The sequence below is a fragment of the Hypomesus transpacificus genome, unplaced genomic scaffold (assembly GCF_021917145.1).
Source record: "Hypomesus transpacificus isolate Combined female unplaced genomic scaffold, fHypTra1 scaffold_27, whole genome shotgun sequence".
NCBI lineage: Eukaryota > Metazoa > Chordata > Actinopteri > Osmeriformes > Osmeridae > Hypomesus > Hypomesus transpacificus.
The window spans coordinates 2,351,217-2,366,787 of record NW_025813796.1 but is presented as its reverse complement, the minus strand read 5'-3'; the positions used below and the strand labels follow the sequence as shown (position 1 = coordinate 2,366,787).

At 41.9% G+C, this 15,571-nt stretch overlaps 2 protein-coding genes and 1 long non-coding RNA gene across 5 annotated transcripts; 2 read left to right on the top strand and 1 right to left on the bottom strand.

Annotated features, from left to right (window-relative positions):
• The first annotated feature begins 6 nt into the window (after positions 1–6).
• LOC124463177 lies at positions 7–3,649 on the top strand. Of its 2 annotated transcripts, XR_006955538.1 has the most exons (3): positions 7–869; positions 1,213–1,246; positions 1,582–3,649. It is a non-coding gene; the product is annotated as an uncharacterized LOC124463177 (long non-coding RNA). The 2 variants fall into 2 exon arrangements; XR_006955537.1 differs by lacking the exon at positions 1,213–1,246.
• Positions 3,650–4,380: 731 nt separating this feature from the next.
• On the top strand, positions 4,381–8,023 carry ppiab (peptidylprolyl isomerase Ab (cyclophilin A)). Its single transcript, XM_047015072.1, has 5 exons — positions 4,381–4,556; positions 6,277–6,307; positions 6,942–7,030; positions 7,218–7,390; positions 7,557–8,023. The coding sequence occupies exons 1-5, from the start codon at positions 4,488–4,490 to the stop codon at positions 7,687–7,689; spliced, it is 495 nt and encodes a 164-aa protein (XP_046871028.1). The 5' UTR covers positions 4,381–4,487; the 3' UTR covers positions 7,690–8,023.
• A 2,171-nt stretch (positions 8,024–10,194) lies between these two features.
• Positions 10,195–15,368, bottom strand: LOC124463251 (RING finger protein 122). 2 transcript variants are annotated; one of them, XM_047015080.1, is made up of 6 exons: positions 14,350–15,368; positions 13,936–14,089; positions 12,805–12,850; positions 12,601–12,642; positions 12,049–12,128; positions 10,195–11,277 (listed from the first exon to the last, which is right to left on the bottom strand). In XM_047015080.1, exons 2-6 carry the CDS (start codon positions 14,043–14,045, stop codon positions 11,163–11,165), a joined length of 393 nt encoding a protein of 130 aa, XP_046871036.1. In that variant the 5' UTR covers positions 14,046–14,089; positions 14,350–15,368; the 3' UTR covers positions 10,195–11,162. The 2 variants fall into 2 exon arrangements, with proteins under 2 accessions (XP_046871036.1, XP_046871035.1); XM_047015079.1 differs by having other exon boundaries at positions 12,049–12,131; positions 14,350–14,687.
• Between the last annotated feature and the right edge of the window lie 203 nt (positions 15,369–15,571).

Below are 15,571 nucleotides of genomic sequence, written 5' to 3'. Positions count from 1 at the left end.
ACTAGCAACATTGGTACATTTTGGAGCAATAATATTGCACTATCAGTGCTAACTACCTGGTCTAGCTAATGAAACGTTGCACGGAAGCTCAGGTCAAGTTAACTAGCTAGCTAATAACGAGTTCACATCTGCTAGCCATTAGTTGCTGACTAGATATCCACTTATTTTTGCTTCAAAGCCACGCAATTACATGACCTGGTCTTGGCTTCTCAATTACCTGCAGCTATCAACTGCTGGGAGTGTCCCGGTCGAATATGATTGAATGACCCTGGTCGTGTGTGTCACACATGAGTGGTACATATGTGTGTGTCTTTATAGACTGTCGTGCCCTTCTGGCATGGTGTATGAGGTGAAGAGCCTTTTGACTGAGCCTGGAGGAGACAGCCTTCGAACGCCCACCACGTCGACACACGCACACACAAACGCACACACCTGTCGCGCGCAGCTGCTCGGCTGTCCCTTAGAAGAGCTTTCACGCAGAGCCCAGAGTGACCTCTCCCCCCCCCCCTCTCCTCTGTGTCACACACAAACTCGCTTCTGGCGCGATGCCAGGCAGCGCTCCAACAGCACTTGAGCAGTAGCTTGGGGGGGGGGGGGGTCATAGTCGGCTGGCATTACCGGGGATATGACACCCCTCGCAGTCTCCTCCTCCCCTGCCATTTGCTTTTTTATCTCCCGCTCCCATTCAGATGCCTCACCCCGGCCGAGTAGAGGCCTCTCACAACGCTCTCCAGGGTCTCGGGGGGGCGGGCAGTCCCATGCACCAGCGGAACTCCTCTACCCAGAATCCTCGGCTGCAGGCGGAGGGCTCCTTCGGCCTCGGGGGACCAGGAGGGCCCGGAGGGGAGGGGCCCGACCACACGCTCGACGTGAGTCCCGACCCGCCATCTCCCCGCCGGGGGGGTTTGATGACATCACAATGGCCGAGCCGCTCAAGTCTGTAGAGTTTATCATTTGCTGTTGAACCTCACTCCTCCTGTCAAAATAGTTCTCTCACCGGGGCTCATTTTGACAGTGCCCAAAAGAATGCTGAGATGTGATTGAAATAGTACGGTAAACTAGGTCATTTTAATAAGATCTCCAATGTTACCCAATGCACTGTCATATGCTGTAGGCACAGAGCCCTGTATTATATCTGGACTCCTGTGGGTGGTCTTATACTAACCCCCCACCCTCCCTCTCTTATTGGGGATGAGGGGAAACCGGGTGCAGGGGAGGAACGTCCACAGATTCTGCTATGACAACCGTAAGAAAAACCTTAACTGAAGAGACTCCAAATTTAGTTAGTCAGGCATGTGGAAATGAAGGCATGTTGAAATCTCAACCATAACTTTCCAAGAAGAGCTTATATATATATATTGCCTTTTCATTCCATATTGTACAACAAACTACATGTCTTTCTCCTTACACTCTTTTTCTTGACCCATAACTCTATACACTACCTCCCCCCCCCTCCCCCCTTGACAATGTAGATCAATTTGAGAGGCTTTATTGGCATGAAAAGTGTCACATGTTCACCTTCCAAAGCGTTAACGTGTAACAGTCAACCCCCCCCCCCCCTCTCTCTCCCTCTCTCCTCAGCTTCTCCCTGAGCTGACTAACCCGGACGAACTGTTATCCTATCTGGGCCCGCCGGACCTCCCTAACAACAGCAATGACGACCTGCTCTCTCTGTTCGAGAACAACTAAGACCTATGGACACACCTCTCCTAACCCTAACCCCCCCCCACACACACACACCTTTTCTCCAAAATGGTCTGCTCCGCGAGATACACTGAGACAGCCGGGACTCTCCAAAGAAGATACAGTTGGCCCACTACACTATGAACCAAGAGAGGGGGGTTGACCCCCCTCTTTCAGTCCGAGTGTCGTTGTATTATGTGTCCCTTTTTAAAAGCGTCTCATGGAGAATCCACACTGAAGAGGCGCACTGTTCAAATGGGAACAGTGCTCCTCCGCAGTGGTGTTTCTGTGTTTCTAAAGCAAAAGGACTTGCCTTTTTTTTTTTTTTTTTTCACATGATTTCGCGAGAAGAAGAAAAAGACGGAAAAAAGAAAAAAAAGTTTTACGTTAACTACTACGTATTTATAATGAGAACCCCTAAAAAGAAAAATCCTCTTTTAAGCTTATTTATAAATGAGAAGTTGACCTTTGTCACACGTGAAGTAACACAAAGCCAGCAAACATGTGTAAAGGTTCATGGTCTGCCGGCCCCTACCAGAGACAGCTGTGAAAGGTGATCAGTCCAGATCGTAAACGGAGAAACCCAACATGGTCCGTGAACAGTGCACTGAGAGGATGAAAGACGGTCACACGGCGAACAGAAAAAGGGCCCAGTGTGTATTGGGGGGGGGATAGGAGGGGAAAACGTGGGAAGGGAGAAGGGTAAGGAGTGGCTCCAGGCCGTTGGTTCTGTAGACGTACACATGTAGACGTACACATGTAGACGTACACACAAGGGCGATTCTGAATCCCAGCCCCGCTCTCTGTCCTCCTGTAGCCACTGTGTAGCATCTGTGGTACTGTGCTTCTCTCATATTCACCCTCCTCCTCGTTTTAACGTGACATCAGAGATCAGCGGGAACCCTCCACATACTACTGAGACAGACACGCATTCTCTGTTTCGCACACAAACATAAAACACAACACAGGGTCACTGTGAAGTGGAACTAAATTTGGAAAAAAAAGAGGGGTGGAAATAGGTGAGCAGAACCCCCCCCCCCCCCCCCCCCCCCTCCAACTATTTATTTGTATTCCAAGGACATGTTCCAACACTGTGCCATTACTTGTTGAGTTGTAGAGTGCCCATTCTCCCTCTTAGTGTCTTTGCTGAGAAAAAGTGAGTGAATTTACCTGTGCTGTCAGCAGTTGTTGGTCTCACTTGCCATATGAATATGTTTGTATTACATTTGTACATTGTTTGTATGATAAACATTAAAGGGATAGTTCACCTAAATTAAACAATTCATTTATGTGTTGTATTGTCTTGAAAGCATCCAAAGGTCATTATAACAGTGACCTTCTATACTCCTGATCTTTGAAGTATGCTTTCAAGGTAATTTAATGATGATGTAATTTTTAAATGTGGTTGAACTATTTCTTTAGGAGCACAACTATTTTATGTACAGTCTGCAAATGTTTTCATTCGAGAACGTGTGTGTATCATAATCATAAGCATTGTAATATTATTGTTATTAGCAGAGTAAGTGGGTACAGATATTTAGTTGAAGTGTGTATGTCTTTTATAGGCAATGTTAACTTGCAGTTGAGGTTTGTGGAAAATGTGTCACATTCATGCAAGCACAATACGATTGTGCATATAGGGGCACACAAGACTCAACTCTAGTTGATGGTATTTACATGCTTCTGATAGAATACCCACTGATTTAAGATAAATCTGAATTTATTCGGCTTGTATACCATTTTCTATTTGAGCATACCACAACAGCTGAACGAGATATCTGCAAAGCAAGTTTTTTTTTCTTCCCTTTTCTATTCCAGCATTGTCACTTGTGAATGCAATCATGGCATTTGGAATTGTCTTAGATATCCTGCCGAACAACATAGCTGAAATCAGTTTTCTTTTTTTAAAGATGATGTAAAATATTTCCATTATGTTTTATAAATAAAAGTGTCAGTTCTGACCGCATTTCTTTTACTGCATTTGTTCTTCATGGCAAGTGTGAGGACAGCGAACACCTTGACGTCATCCCATGTTCAGCAGAAACCAGGCGCTATTCAGCAACCCGATACAATCGATTCACCCGCAACATTACAGGCGTGGCTCCCCAACATGCTGACAAACTGAACGCGCTTACACCGGCTTTGTACGGGTCAGACGGTATTTAGAATAGCTCACGATAGAAAATGATAACTGTAGTAATGCTTGTTTTATTTTAACTGCATCTCCCGAAAAAAACTCCCATTCACGCGCCCTCGCGCTTTATATTTGGATTGTGTACTCCAATTACAATTTCATTATAGAATTATTAGAAATTTAAGGAATTTGACATGATGTTCAGTCATTTATGCTAGTGCTTTAATGGCGATTTTATTTAGGACACACCCGAGGCCCACATTGAGTGCCGTGGTTACAGCAGACACACACCCACCAGTTTCCAGGCAGATCATTGGGTAGCATCTGAGTAGAATCTCTAGTAGCATTCGATATCGTCATTAATATGTACCACGATGGGCCAAACCCAATGTCAATCAAGTGTCGGTCCCTCCAAACTTCACGGATCAAATTGGCGTACAGGGGATTGGATCAATTGTGTAATACATGCATACAACAGACAGTTTATTGGCTGAAACTTGTGCCGCTCAGTGGTTCTAGTATCCTATAGGTTTCCATCATCTACGGTGCCTCACAAGGTCCTCATATATAATTTGTGTACCAATTTACATTCCCGTTCCGATTCAGCTGCGGCACCGTTCGGCCACAATAACGTACTGTACTTGCACGAAATAAAAAGCTAATTCCAAACATGGCAAAACCTAAAGTTTTCTTTGACATTGCTATCGGCGACCAGAAAGCTGGCAGGATTGTAATGGAGGTAAGATTTGATCAGCGCGTCAAAAGGCTTGCACTGGGAACAAAATTGGCAACTTTTCTTTTTGCTTGCTTTAACTCAGAAATGCTTATTACAAGGTTTCTGTGACGTGCACCTGCTGCAATGCTGTCAAATTCACGTGTGTTTCATTTGCACACACCGTATTGTTTTGAATGTGTAGCGTAAAGCGGGTTTCTCTTTGGTGTAGGCTATATCCCATTACCAGTAATTGACGCTTATCAACTGTAAACATCAAGTAAGATGTTTTGGTTGAACTGATTATGTCTTGCTATAGTGTGGTGTGGAATGCAGTATTGTCAGTTGGCTCGGTCGTTCATCGGCACCTGCCAGGTGTGCGGGTCAATGCGGGGAGAAAGCATTGAGGGAACATTTTGTTTCACCCCAACTTTCCCGGCCTGACTATTTATTGCCGGTCGCCATTTTTGCATTTTTATGGCACTGATGCCATTTTGAAAAGGGGAGGGTGTCCTTATTGTTAAAGGGTTAAAGGTTAAAAACAGTATATTTGTAAACAGATGCCATTATGTTCTCCACTATATGTCTGGTGATGCTTATCAGGAGATCAAGCCATTAAGCAATCACACCGCACATAGTGTTCCTGATAGAATACTCAAAAGGGTGCAGAGGATAGCCTATATTCTAGCCCGAATATTGCATCTGGTAACACTGATGCTTTAACGGTAGCATACGCTCATTGTCATCTGGACACCCAGCGCCCTAACAAGAGGAAAAGCGTTATATATTTCATGCATTCCTATTATCCGTGCGCACCTTACGGCACATTACTCTGCCCCATAAGAAGGCAAAAAATTATGACTTTTTCTCGTATTCTTTCATTTTTCTGGACAGTCTGTCATAGAAAACCCTATTGTCATTTCTTGCCGTGGGAGCACGTGGCTGTGCAGCTGACTCCTTTGTTTTGATGCAGAAAGACAATCCACCCAATGAGGTGTCATGTACAAAGCGCGAATCCATTGACTGTAAAAAGTAACGGTCATCCCACACCCTCTTAGCTTTTTTCAGTAAATGGAAAAATTATACACGCATCCGGGTGTGTCCCGAGGATGGTCTAACAAATAAATGTTGGCGTACTGGCGCCTTGAACTTCCCTGTTTCGGAGTGGAAAAGTACCGCTCCAGATGTGGGTGGGTCCTTTGCTCGTATGGTAGGAGGTAGTGGGCGGGATGAAGGATCAGTTGTGTGTGTGTGTGTGTGTGTGTGTGTGTGTGTGTGTGTGTGTGGGGGGGGGGGGGGGGGGGGGGGGGTAATGCTTTTCCTGCTACAAGCAGGCAGCAGTGCCGACTGTCTGCTTCCTAGGATGTCATTTTGGAATTGAAGCTTTTGGAATGTAGTGTCTGCCACTAATCGCCTGCCTTTTATTTTATTATGGTGTTTTATTCCTATATCTCTTAAATGAGAGCGGGTAGGAAAGGGCGTCAACTTCCATCGTAGATGTCACGGTGGTTAGTGATGTAATATGGTGCAGGATGTCCTGTCTTGGAAATGAATGACTTGCATTTAAGCCTACTGACTAATTGTTCTCACCACCCTAGTTGTGATTTGGCGCAAATAGTTTCAGATGTATAAATATTTTCCATTAGTTGATAATAAAAAAAACTTCTAATAATTATTGAGGATAATACGAGGGCCATTCTGTAGTTAACAATGTATTCTAACAAACCTTCTCTACTCTGCATTGCAGCTCAGGGCAGATGTGGTTCCAAAAACCGCAGGTGAGCAAGTTAAATTAAAACTACTTTGTAAATAATATCTGTCACACTGTGAACTCTGCAACTGCAAGGGAGCTTCTTAACATTTACATTTAGTCATTTAGCAGACTTACAGTGCACTTACACTCCAGAGCGACTTACAGTAAGTACAGGGACAGTCCCCCGAGGCAAGTAGGGTGAAGTGCCTTGCCCAAGGACACAATGTCATTTGGCTCGGACGGTAATCGAACTAGCGACCTTCAGATTACTAGCCCGATTCCCTAACCGCTCAGCCACCTGACTCCCTAACCCTAACTTACTGAAGCTGGGTTTTTTTCCACGTCCACAAGGTTCAAAGTATTTGGGTGGGATGTGGTAGGACAGTAAATCGTGTTAATGCAGTCTGAATTAAATTATTTTCAGTATGTCTTCAGCTTCTAGTTGAAGAGCCTAGAAAGATCACCACAGTAATGCAATGTTTCTGACTGAATTGAGTGGGGCTTTGCTATTTTCAGTTCTATGCTCTCATTCACAGCCTGTGAATCAGGCCCTAAAGACATGGCCTATATGCTTCAGCTTCTATAGTGTCTGCAGTTTGGAGAGTGACCTCCAAAGTCAACAGGGGGAGGCTGACAGATATGTATGGATCTTTCCACAGAAAACTTCCGCGCTTTATGCACTGGGGAGAAGGGGTTTGGTTACAAGGGCTCCATCTTCCACCGTGTCATTCCCAAGTTCATGTGCCAGGTAAGGCTTGCCATCTCATAGTCGGTTGAGATGTTAAGTTATTCGTATTTGGGCTGACAGTTGTTGCTCTTATGTGTGTTTTGGTTTCCCCTTGGAAAATCCACATGAAGCTATGTACAGGCTGGGCTTACTTGTGTTCCTGTTGTGACCCCCCCCCCCCCCCCCCCCCCCCTCATCTTTCTCGTAGGGTGGTGACTTCACCAACCACAATGGAACTGGAGGCAAATCCATCTACGGCAACAAGTTTGAGGATGAGAACTTTGTGCTGAAGCACACTGGCATGGGCTGCCTCTCCATGGCCAATGCTGGACCCAACACCAATGGATCCCAGTTCTTCATCTGCACGGCCGATACCGCCTGGTGAGACCCCTTGCGCATCCTTGTGGCTACTTGTGGAAATGTGAAACTGATGATATTTTAGTACTGTTAAAACCTTTTTTAATAGACAAGCAAAAAGCAGTGTTGGCTAATGTGTGGCGTTGTCTTGCTAGTGAGTGTTTTCATCTCTTTCCCTCCCTCCCCATAGGCTGGATGGGAAGCACGTGGTCTTTGGCACCGTGGTCGACGGCATCGACGTGATCAGGGAGATGGAGAAGAAGGGTTCAAGCAGTGGCAAATGCAGCGTCACAATGAAGATTGAAGATTCCGGAGAGCTCTGAATTTCTTGATCTCCCTGGAAACCTGCCATGATCTGAGCAAATCCATCCACTCCCTCACCCCCACCTCCGATCCCCCTCCAAACCCCACCTAGCTACAAGCATCTGACTTCCCTCCTTACCCATTCCGTCCCACCTCACTCCATCCCACCCACTGAAGTGAAATGGCAACGTCCTTTTATCCTTGAAATTAATTTTTTTAATCATTCCTCAGTAGAGATGTTTTATTTGTCCTTTGTCAGTTTTGGTTGTCACTTACCTTTTTGCATTTGAAATGTACTATCAGGACCACATTTGTGTAACAAATTCTGATTAAAGTGACAAAAGACTCCTTAAATGTGTGTCTCATTCAGTGTTTGTGATGGCATGGCACCCCTTCAGACAGCTTTCACATGTACCAGCAAAGTTGTTGCAAATGGCATCTTCTACCACCAGAGGGCAGCCTTGCACAGGCTGATCGATGGATAGTTGACAGTTTTTCTCGATTGGTTACATACATTTTCTGAAAGCATACCTCATACTCTCAGAACTCTACACACAAATCAAAAGACACACACACACAATGGGCAAAACCCATCACTTCTCCTGCAAAATTAAACTTCACATTCAAAACAATATTATTTAATCTCAAAATTGTATTTTGTTTTCAAATGACACACACAAACCATCATATGAATACACATGAGCATACTGATGTGCTCAATGTAAAACACTGATCAATGGAAAACACTTCTTAATCTATCATAGTGATTTAGGCCTTTTTTTTGTTCATAGTTACACTTACTTCAGACAGTACATAAGTGTGCTGTAAAATATTTGAGAATATTGTTTTTATACACATGACACACATACACGGGAACAAATACTTTTTATTTTTCCCATCAAAAAACAATGTACACAGTGTACATCCCAACCAGCACAAAGTTGCACATACAGTGGTTTACATACAAAACAACAGATTAATACAGTGGTTTACATACAAAACAACAGATTAATACAGTGGTTTACATACAAAACAACAGATTAATACAGTGGTTTACATACAAAACAACAGATTAATACAGTGGTTTACATACAAAACAACAGATTAATACAGTGGTTTACATACAAAACAACAGATTAATACAGTGGTTTACATACAAAACAACAGATTAATTTTCTGTATACTGTATTCAGTTACATTATTATTATTTTTCTTTGTATTTGCCATAATGTTATGGCGTTATTTTCTAGGGCCATTTCTTGATTTCAGTTTCAGAGGTTCCCGACCACCTTGTGTTGGTATTCTTTCAGTTCTGCCAAACAATAGTAATATACTGTAAATACTGTGTAGAAATACAAAGTAGGAATATATATGTATAGGAATAGGAATACTTGAAACATACTTTATTTTTACTGTCCAACAGAACAGTCTACAGGCAATACTGTACTACTCCTTAAGTACTGTATTGATATGCAGTAGGCCTACTGCAATTTTGTAGTGAGAGTAGATTTCTTACCTATTCTCATTTCGGAAAGTCCAAATGATGGATGCTACAGTGTACCTGCTCAAATGTGGCTGTACTCTTTGCCCAGCCTCCCTCATTGTTAAACCATTTGATTGACCACATGGTCAAAGCAGACAGTCCTTGGCCTTCCTCATCCTGGTCCTCCCCGTCTTCCTCCTCTTACTCTCAGTCCTCTGCCTCTGTTTCCAATGTTGGCATCCATTGCTCCAAAGCAGAAGATGTCACCTGTTGCCGTTTTACGCTAAAGCTCTGATTGCTGATTGTAAAACTGTGTGACAGGTGTTTGCCCATGTGATGAGTCAGTGTGCATATCTGAATGGCTGTGTGTTCCTTGTGAAAACAGAAGATTTTCTTCATGAAAATTGTGCCAAATGCAGGAAATTGTGTGTAGTGTTCTGAAAAGGTGTGTTTTAGATTCAGGGAGAACTATATGTTCTTTAAAACCTTTTTTAAAAACATTTGTTATCTCAAAACAAATTTTATATTTATCCGTCATTGTCTTTTGATGAACAAAAACTTTTTCTATCATAGTAGCTCAAAATTGATCAGAAATTACTAATCTGCTTTGCTCTTTGCAATTTATTTGTTCTTTCTCCTCCTTGTGCCCCTATACAGTACCGTACCCTGCATCTCACTACTCACGACTCACTCTTTGTTCTTTGTTGATATGAACCTGCAACCAGTCAAAATCTATTGAGCAGTCAGAACTGTTACTATAACAAATGGAAAGCACAATGTTCAGGGCCATACGATTTGTTCATTGTACATTATACAGCCTACAATGCACTGTACTACAGTATAAAATACAAAATAAATAAATCTAAGGAGTAAAAAAGAGGGTACTTGCACCGGCCCTGGTTGTGTCACATCATTTAAAACAAGTGAAATCAGTTTTGAGTGGTTGTGTTTTGTCAATTACATGTTCTCTATTTGTATTTGATTGTACAATTAGCTACATGAGTTCAGTGTTTATGCAATTGAGAAAAACTGTAATAATTGGTGTCTTCAAATGAGGGAAGCATCCACCTCACCACTTTTAAATTTATTTTAAAACGATTCCAATTGCATACAAACATCATTACTCTTTGCATTTTTTAGATTTTTCTGTTTTAATCCAGTGCAATGAGGTAACCATAACAATGACTAAGAACAAAGGGCTTGACATCAGATAATATCTTCGGGTCATTGTGACCCTTAAGTCAATGACTTGTCATGGGTTGCGACAACTTTACCTTAAAGTTAAGCATTTTCTTTTAACCGTTGGGCTGTCTCACCCCCCCCACAGCGCGGTCATTGTGACCCAAAGGCAGCACAAGGGTTAATACATTGACTTCAAATCACTTCTAAAGAGGAGTTATCTTCAAACTTTCAGCATTCGGTTGGTTTTGGTAGACCTAATGGCATGGAATGAGGCGAAGATTGCTTCAGGTGTATGAGTTGATCTATTTCTATTTGCTGCAACAGAAAATATTGGATTACACCTAATTACATTATACTCAATAACAATTCAGCTTTTTTTTTTTACAACATTACAACATAACATTTTGTACAGGAGATTGTAAGGTAGCCATTTGTTCTACATGATGTGACATCTAAAATGACAGACATTTAAGGCAGGGGTGTGTTTCTCTAGCAACATATAAACACCATGGTCCTTTTGGGAACAATGTTTCCCACAATGCACTCATTTTCCTTGTTTGTTTCACAACATAAATTGTCTTCAAAATCCAAATCATGTATTATGACTGGCCTTTAAGAAACAGTCTTTCCCTTAGCTTTAATCAATGTCTCTCCATAGAAGTAAACTGCTGTGATTAAGTATTCTTTGTAGACAATGGATATTCCTGTTTGGCTTGGAATTGCCCTCTCCTGTGTTGTATGTATTTCCACTTATTACTAGCAGGATGCTAGTATTGTCCTGGCACAGAATTTCTGTTGGTAGGTATCTTTGGTAGTCATGGGGATGTGCTATATCAGTTCATCCAGTAATGTGCCCAAGCTGTGGCGCTGCTCAGGATGTCCAGTGATTGGTTTATTACACAGGGGGCACACACAGCGAACTTCCAGCCATTTCAACAGGCACCTGTGGTGGACAAACAACCAAACCAGAGTGAAAGTACAATAGAAAACGGTTTAAAGCTGGGATAGGCAAGTTTTGCGAAGCTAGCTATTTTAGCTTCTGTTTGACACGATTCAAAACAAAATTTCCCACCCCTCCCTTCATAGCCACTCCCAAAAAAATACAGTAACACACATTGAGTGAAGGGGCAGAGTGTGCGCAGGTAGGTAGGTAGACAGACAGGTAGCCCGTCCAATCGTGGCCCAATGATTGGTTGTGTTTATAACAGTCTTGCGACGCCCACAGATGTTGGATTGAGTCCATATTGCCGTCAAACCTTTATATGTATTGGTTGCTATCAAGATGTCAAGTTTATTTAAGAAAATATGACAAAAGGTGCTTCTCAAACACGTTAGATACCCTGCCTTTAAATCCTAAAAACAAAGAATTGTATCTTCTGGCAGATTTAAACCCCTCGACTAATTCTACAAACAACAATGACATCCACCGTACACACTGAAGCAATCAATATAAATATTTGTAAGGATTACAAATGCTTTCAATCATTTTGATTTTCCTAAGTAAGGCTTAGTTCACAGCAGGTATGCTTCAGCAGGGTAGGGCCAAAGCTTGCACATCCCACCACATGCTACTATTCCATAGTTGGAGCTGATGTGACTTGAACAGAAAAATTGAGTGACCAGAGTTATTTTACACATGCTGTGTTATATTTAAAGTAGAGCTAGCTCTGAGTATGGAGAGATGGTGGCACTTTGACATTTCCTGCCCACTTACCTTCGATGAAAGGCATGTTGGCATGGCAACACACCAAGCTCATCTTTCAGCCTGAAGTCTTCTAAACACACGGCACACGTCTGCTGTGTGTGGGAGAGAAAGGTGGACAGAAGGAGAGGTCCACGAGAATTATAGAAAATGAGGGAGGTTGGAAACCCTTGCAACAGGAGTCCCACCCTCTGGGTAGAGATAGGATACAGGGTCTGTCTGGAGCTCAAGCCTCCTTAATTTTTATTGTAGCAATATAGCTGCCATCAATCATGAACTATAGTCTGCCTCCTTTTGTTGCACAAATATTCAGATTATTTCTCTTGCAAACTTGATACTTGATATTATTTGTTGTTTATACAGTTATGTGGTTGTATATCCAGTATGATTCTCTTTATGGTTTTTTTCTGGGAGTTTTTATGCTGCACCAGAATTGCCCCTTGGAAACATTATAGATGTATTCAATTTAACTGAACTGGGAATGAGCAACATTCAAAGATTATCAGAGATAATCTGCTTATTAATAACAGCTTGTTGATAGAGAAGCTACATCAAAAATCTCACCCCATGTAGATTTAATTTCTTCGGATCATCTTTGAACACCACCTGTTAAATATTATATTTGTAACAAATGGTATGAAAAAGAGTATTTGTAAATGATGTATTCACATGATAGCTAGTTATTACAGTATTAAGTGGTAAAACACACTGTGCTTTGCGGTAACTCAAAGTAGGCCACAAAGTGTGATGTTTTGGTGAGCTGCTCACCGTTTTATAGCCAAACTTCTGTCTTTGGGCTTGATGCCTTAATTTACTGGGAAGGAAAACAAACAGAAGAGAAACAAGTGAAGTTGAAGTACCTTACACTGGGTTGAGATCAGGAAGGTCATTTGGACGGGTTTGAAGAGATAATATAATTAGTTGGTGTGGGAATCTTTTGGTAGCTCACGATTTGATTAGAATTGATTCTTGGGTTCACGATTCGATAAAAAAATCGATTCCCTATTTTACAGAAAAGAAAAAAAAAAGAAAAATAATACATTATATGTTATTTGCTTTTTTTTATAACAATTTTTCTGGTTGATTTTTACCCCTACCCCTAATAATTAGTAAAAGGCTCTGTCGTACGCTCTCGAAGCTATTTATTTATTTATTATATGGATCATTGTATTAGTCAGGCATCTTGACTATTTGAATATACAGTATCGTCAGACGTCTTCCATTACAATCATGCAAATATCATAAATGCAATTGTGTTACGACTGGTACTGTGCTGAGGAGCTAGCACGACAAAGGAGTCAGTAAAGACAGGACAAGAAGGCAGACATATTGTCTGTCTGAAACAACTTTATGGTAGAGTGTGACCACAATCACAGGGCATTGATGTGGTTGTTGCAGCATGAATGCAATCACACTTCATTAGAACTCAAGGACCCTTTAAAGAAAAAGAGTAGTGCCGGTAAAAAGGAAAAATATTTAAGTGTGTCTGGCAGCCTGGGTGGCTAGGTACGAAGTCACTATAGTAACAGTTGTGAGGCTACTGCCTGGAGCCTAAAATAGTTTCAGGGACAAACAAGTAGTGATAAGGATCTGCAGATGATTGTTTTAGTTGGGAAGTACTTCAGGACAAAGGAAACAAAGCCTGTTCTGGGTTTGTATGAGCTAGGGAAAGAGCCCACAACAACAACAACAGCGCAATAGCAGGACCTTTTAAATCTCAACGCAAAGAGACTTGATCCTGATGCTTTCAAACACATACAAATACAATTCCAGTTCATGAAACGGTCCCTAAATCAACTGTCATACTGAATTCAGATGTTGTAGGGAGAGATAAAAGAATAAAAACAGGGCAAAATAGGCAAAAAGTCAAGGGTAGATGAAAGTATGCAAGGTCTGTACCTGAACAAGTAGCAACAGAAGATGAGACTGAAGACAAAGACAAAAATCCCTGTTCCAAATATAACCATGTAGATGTTGAGAGGAAGATCCTGGTAGGCCACAGGAGACATGGCATCTGACCTCCCCCTCCAACCTCAGATGTTGAATATGTTACCTAAAAATGTAATCAGGTGCAAGTTAACACACAATCTCTCTCAAAGGATGGTGCAGCATGAGTAAGGGACCTCCTACGGTATAATCGACAGTGAATGACATCTGTTGCTCGATGACAATCATTTGCTAGCTGACATTTTAATTTGGGGGGAGAAATCGTCTGTACCACGACAAAAGTTTAATATCTATCTGTTGATAACATAATCATTAATGACAAACACTGAAAGTGTATGCTGGGCACTGTTATCAGTGAAGTATTACCTTTAGTGAAATGGGCGCCTCAACAACGCGGAGCCATCCTCGGTTGGTCAACATTATTTTTCTGCGGCGGTGTCTGCGACTCCACAACCATGCTCTAACCTCAGATTCAGTCCACCCCGTATCAAATCTTTAAATCTCACCAAGATTGGCACAAATGACCACTGTTAATTAAGGCTCTTATTGAACAACTAATCAACACCTGAATATTTCGCATATAGCGTGAAGTATCATCAAACACAACTTTACAAGTGCAAAACAACGAAGACAATTCTGCTTTACTTGTATCCTGCTCAACGTCCGCCCTAGATGAGAGACAGACGTTCGCACCAATCTGAGACAGCTGCTTCTGTTCTGCCGATCAGTGGTCCAAATCAGAGCACTGTTGTGGAATTAAACAAAACAAAGAAAAAAGAAAAATACTAAAAATGTGGTGGGAAGAAGAAGCCGTTCAATATGTGCAAGAACATCTTGATCTTATTTGAAGACTGTGGATGTTTATTGAAGAAATTATGAAATGACCTAGGAGGAACCAATTTTAATCAAATGTATCCCAGCGAAAGAAAGCATGTTTGCTTGCATGAATGTATCTACAATGTAATCCATCTCTGTGTATCTGTGTCTATCTGTTCTGTCAGTGGTTTTATAGGTGGATTTTAGGACAGCGAGTGTCCAGCGATTATATGGAGAACCGGGCACTGTGGAGAATTGTTAGTTTGCAAGTGACCGTTGTAGGACCCAAGGACGTGCGGTTGACGTTGAACTGAGTTCCACTAAGCGCTTGAGCCACCGATCTCCCTCGACACTGGGTGAAGTTGAAATGCTGTATTGCTCTGATGAGTGGTTCATGAACACGTTTATATTCCTATTAAGTGCACCGCTTTCTATGCCAAATTAAAGACAGGCCGACTCTGAAATATCGACAATAAGGCCAGGTGATCAGTGCTGACTGCTGGCATAACATAAGTCGCCTTCTTTCACAGGATTTACTGTATAAATTAAATAGCTCACAGAAAGACAAAATAAAGTGGGTAGGGCCTATGACAACTGGCTCAACCATTGTGCATGTTAGATGACTTATGTAATTAAATAAATGTCTACATGTTTGTAAGGATACAATTATACTCACCTACTTCATCACAAGCACTGTGCACTGTGGATAGTTCCAGAAATGTGTTTGTGTGTTGCACCCACTGCATCACAGGCAATGTACACAAGTAACCTC

Excerpts from the sequence above, each read along its gene's own strand:
- ppiab (XM_047015072.1), top strand. The coding sequence starts at position 4,488 with ATGGCAAAACCTAAAGTTTTCTTTGACATTGCTATCGGCGACCAGAAA. Across the intron at positions 4,557-6,276 it reads CTGGCAGGATTGTAATGGAG|CTCAGGGCAGATGTGGTTCC; the intron begins GTAAGATTTGAT and ends TCTGCATTGCAG. Across the intron at positions 7,031-7,217 it reads TTCCCAAGTTCATGTGCCAG|GGTGGTGACTTCACCAACCA; the intron begins GTAAGGCTTGCC and ends TCTTTCTCGTAG.
- LOC124463251 (XM_047015079.1), bottom strand. The coding sequence starts at position 14,045 with ATGTCTCCTGTGGCCTACCAGGATCTTCCTCTCAACATCTACATGGTT. Across the intron at positions 12,643-12,804 it reads AGAAGTTTGGCTATAAAACG|GTGGTGTTCAAAGATGATCC; the intron begins GTGAGCAGCTCA and ends AATATTTAACAG. Across the intron at positions 12,132-12,600 it reads AGAAATTAAATCTACATGGG|CAGACGTGTGCCGTGTGTTT; the intron begins GTGAGATTTTTG and ends TCCCACACACAG.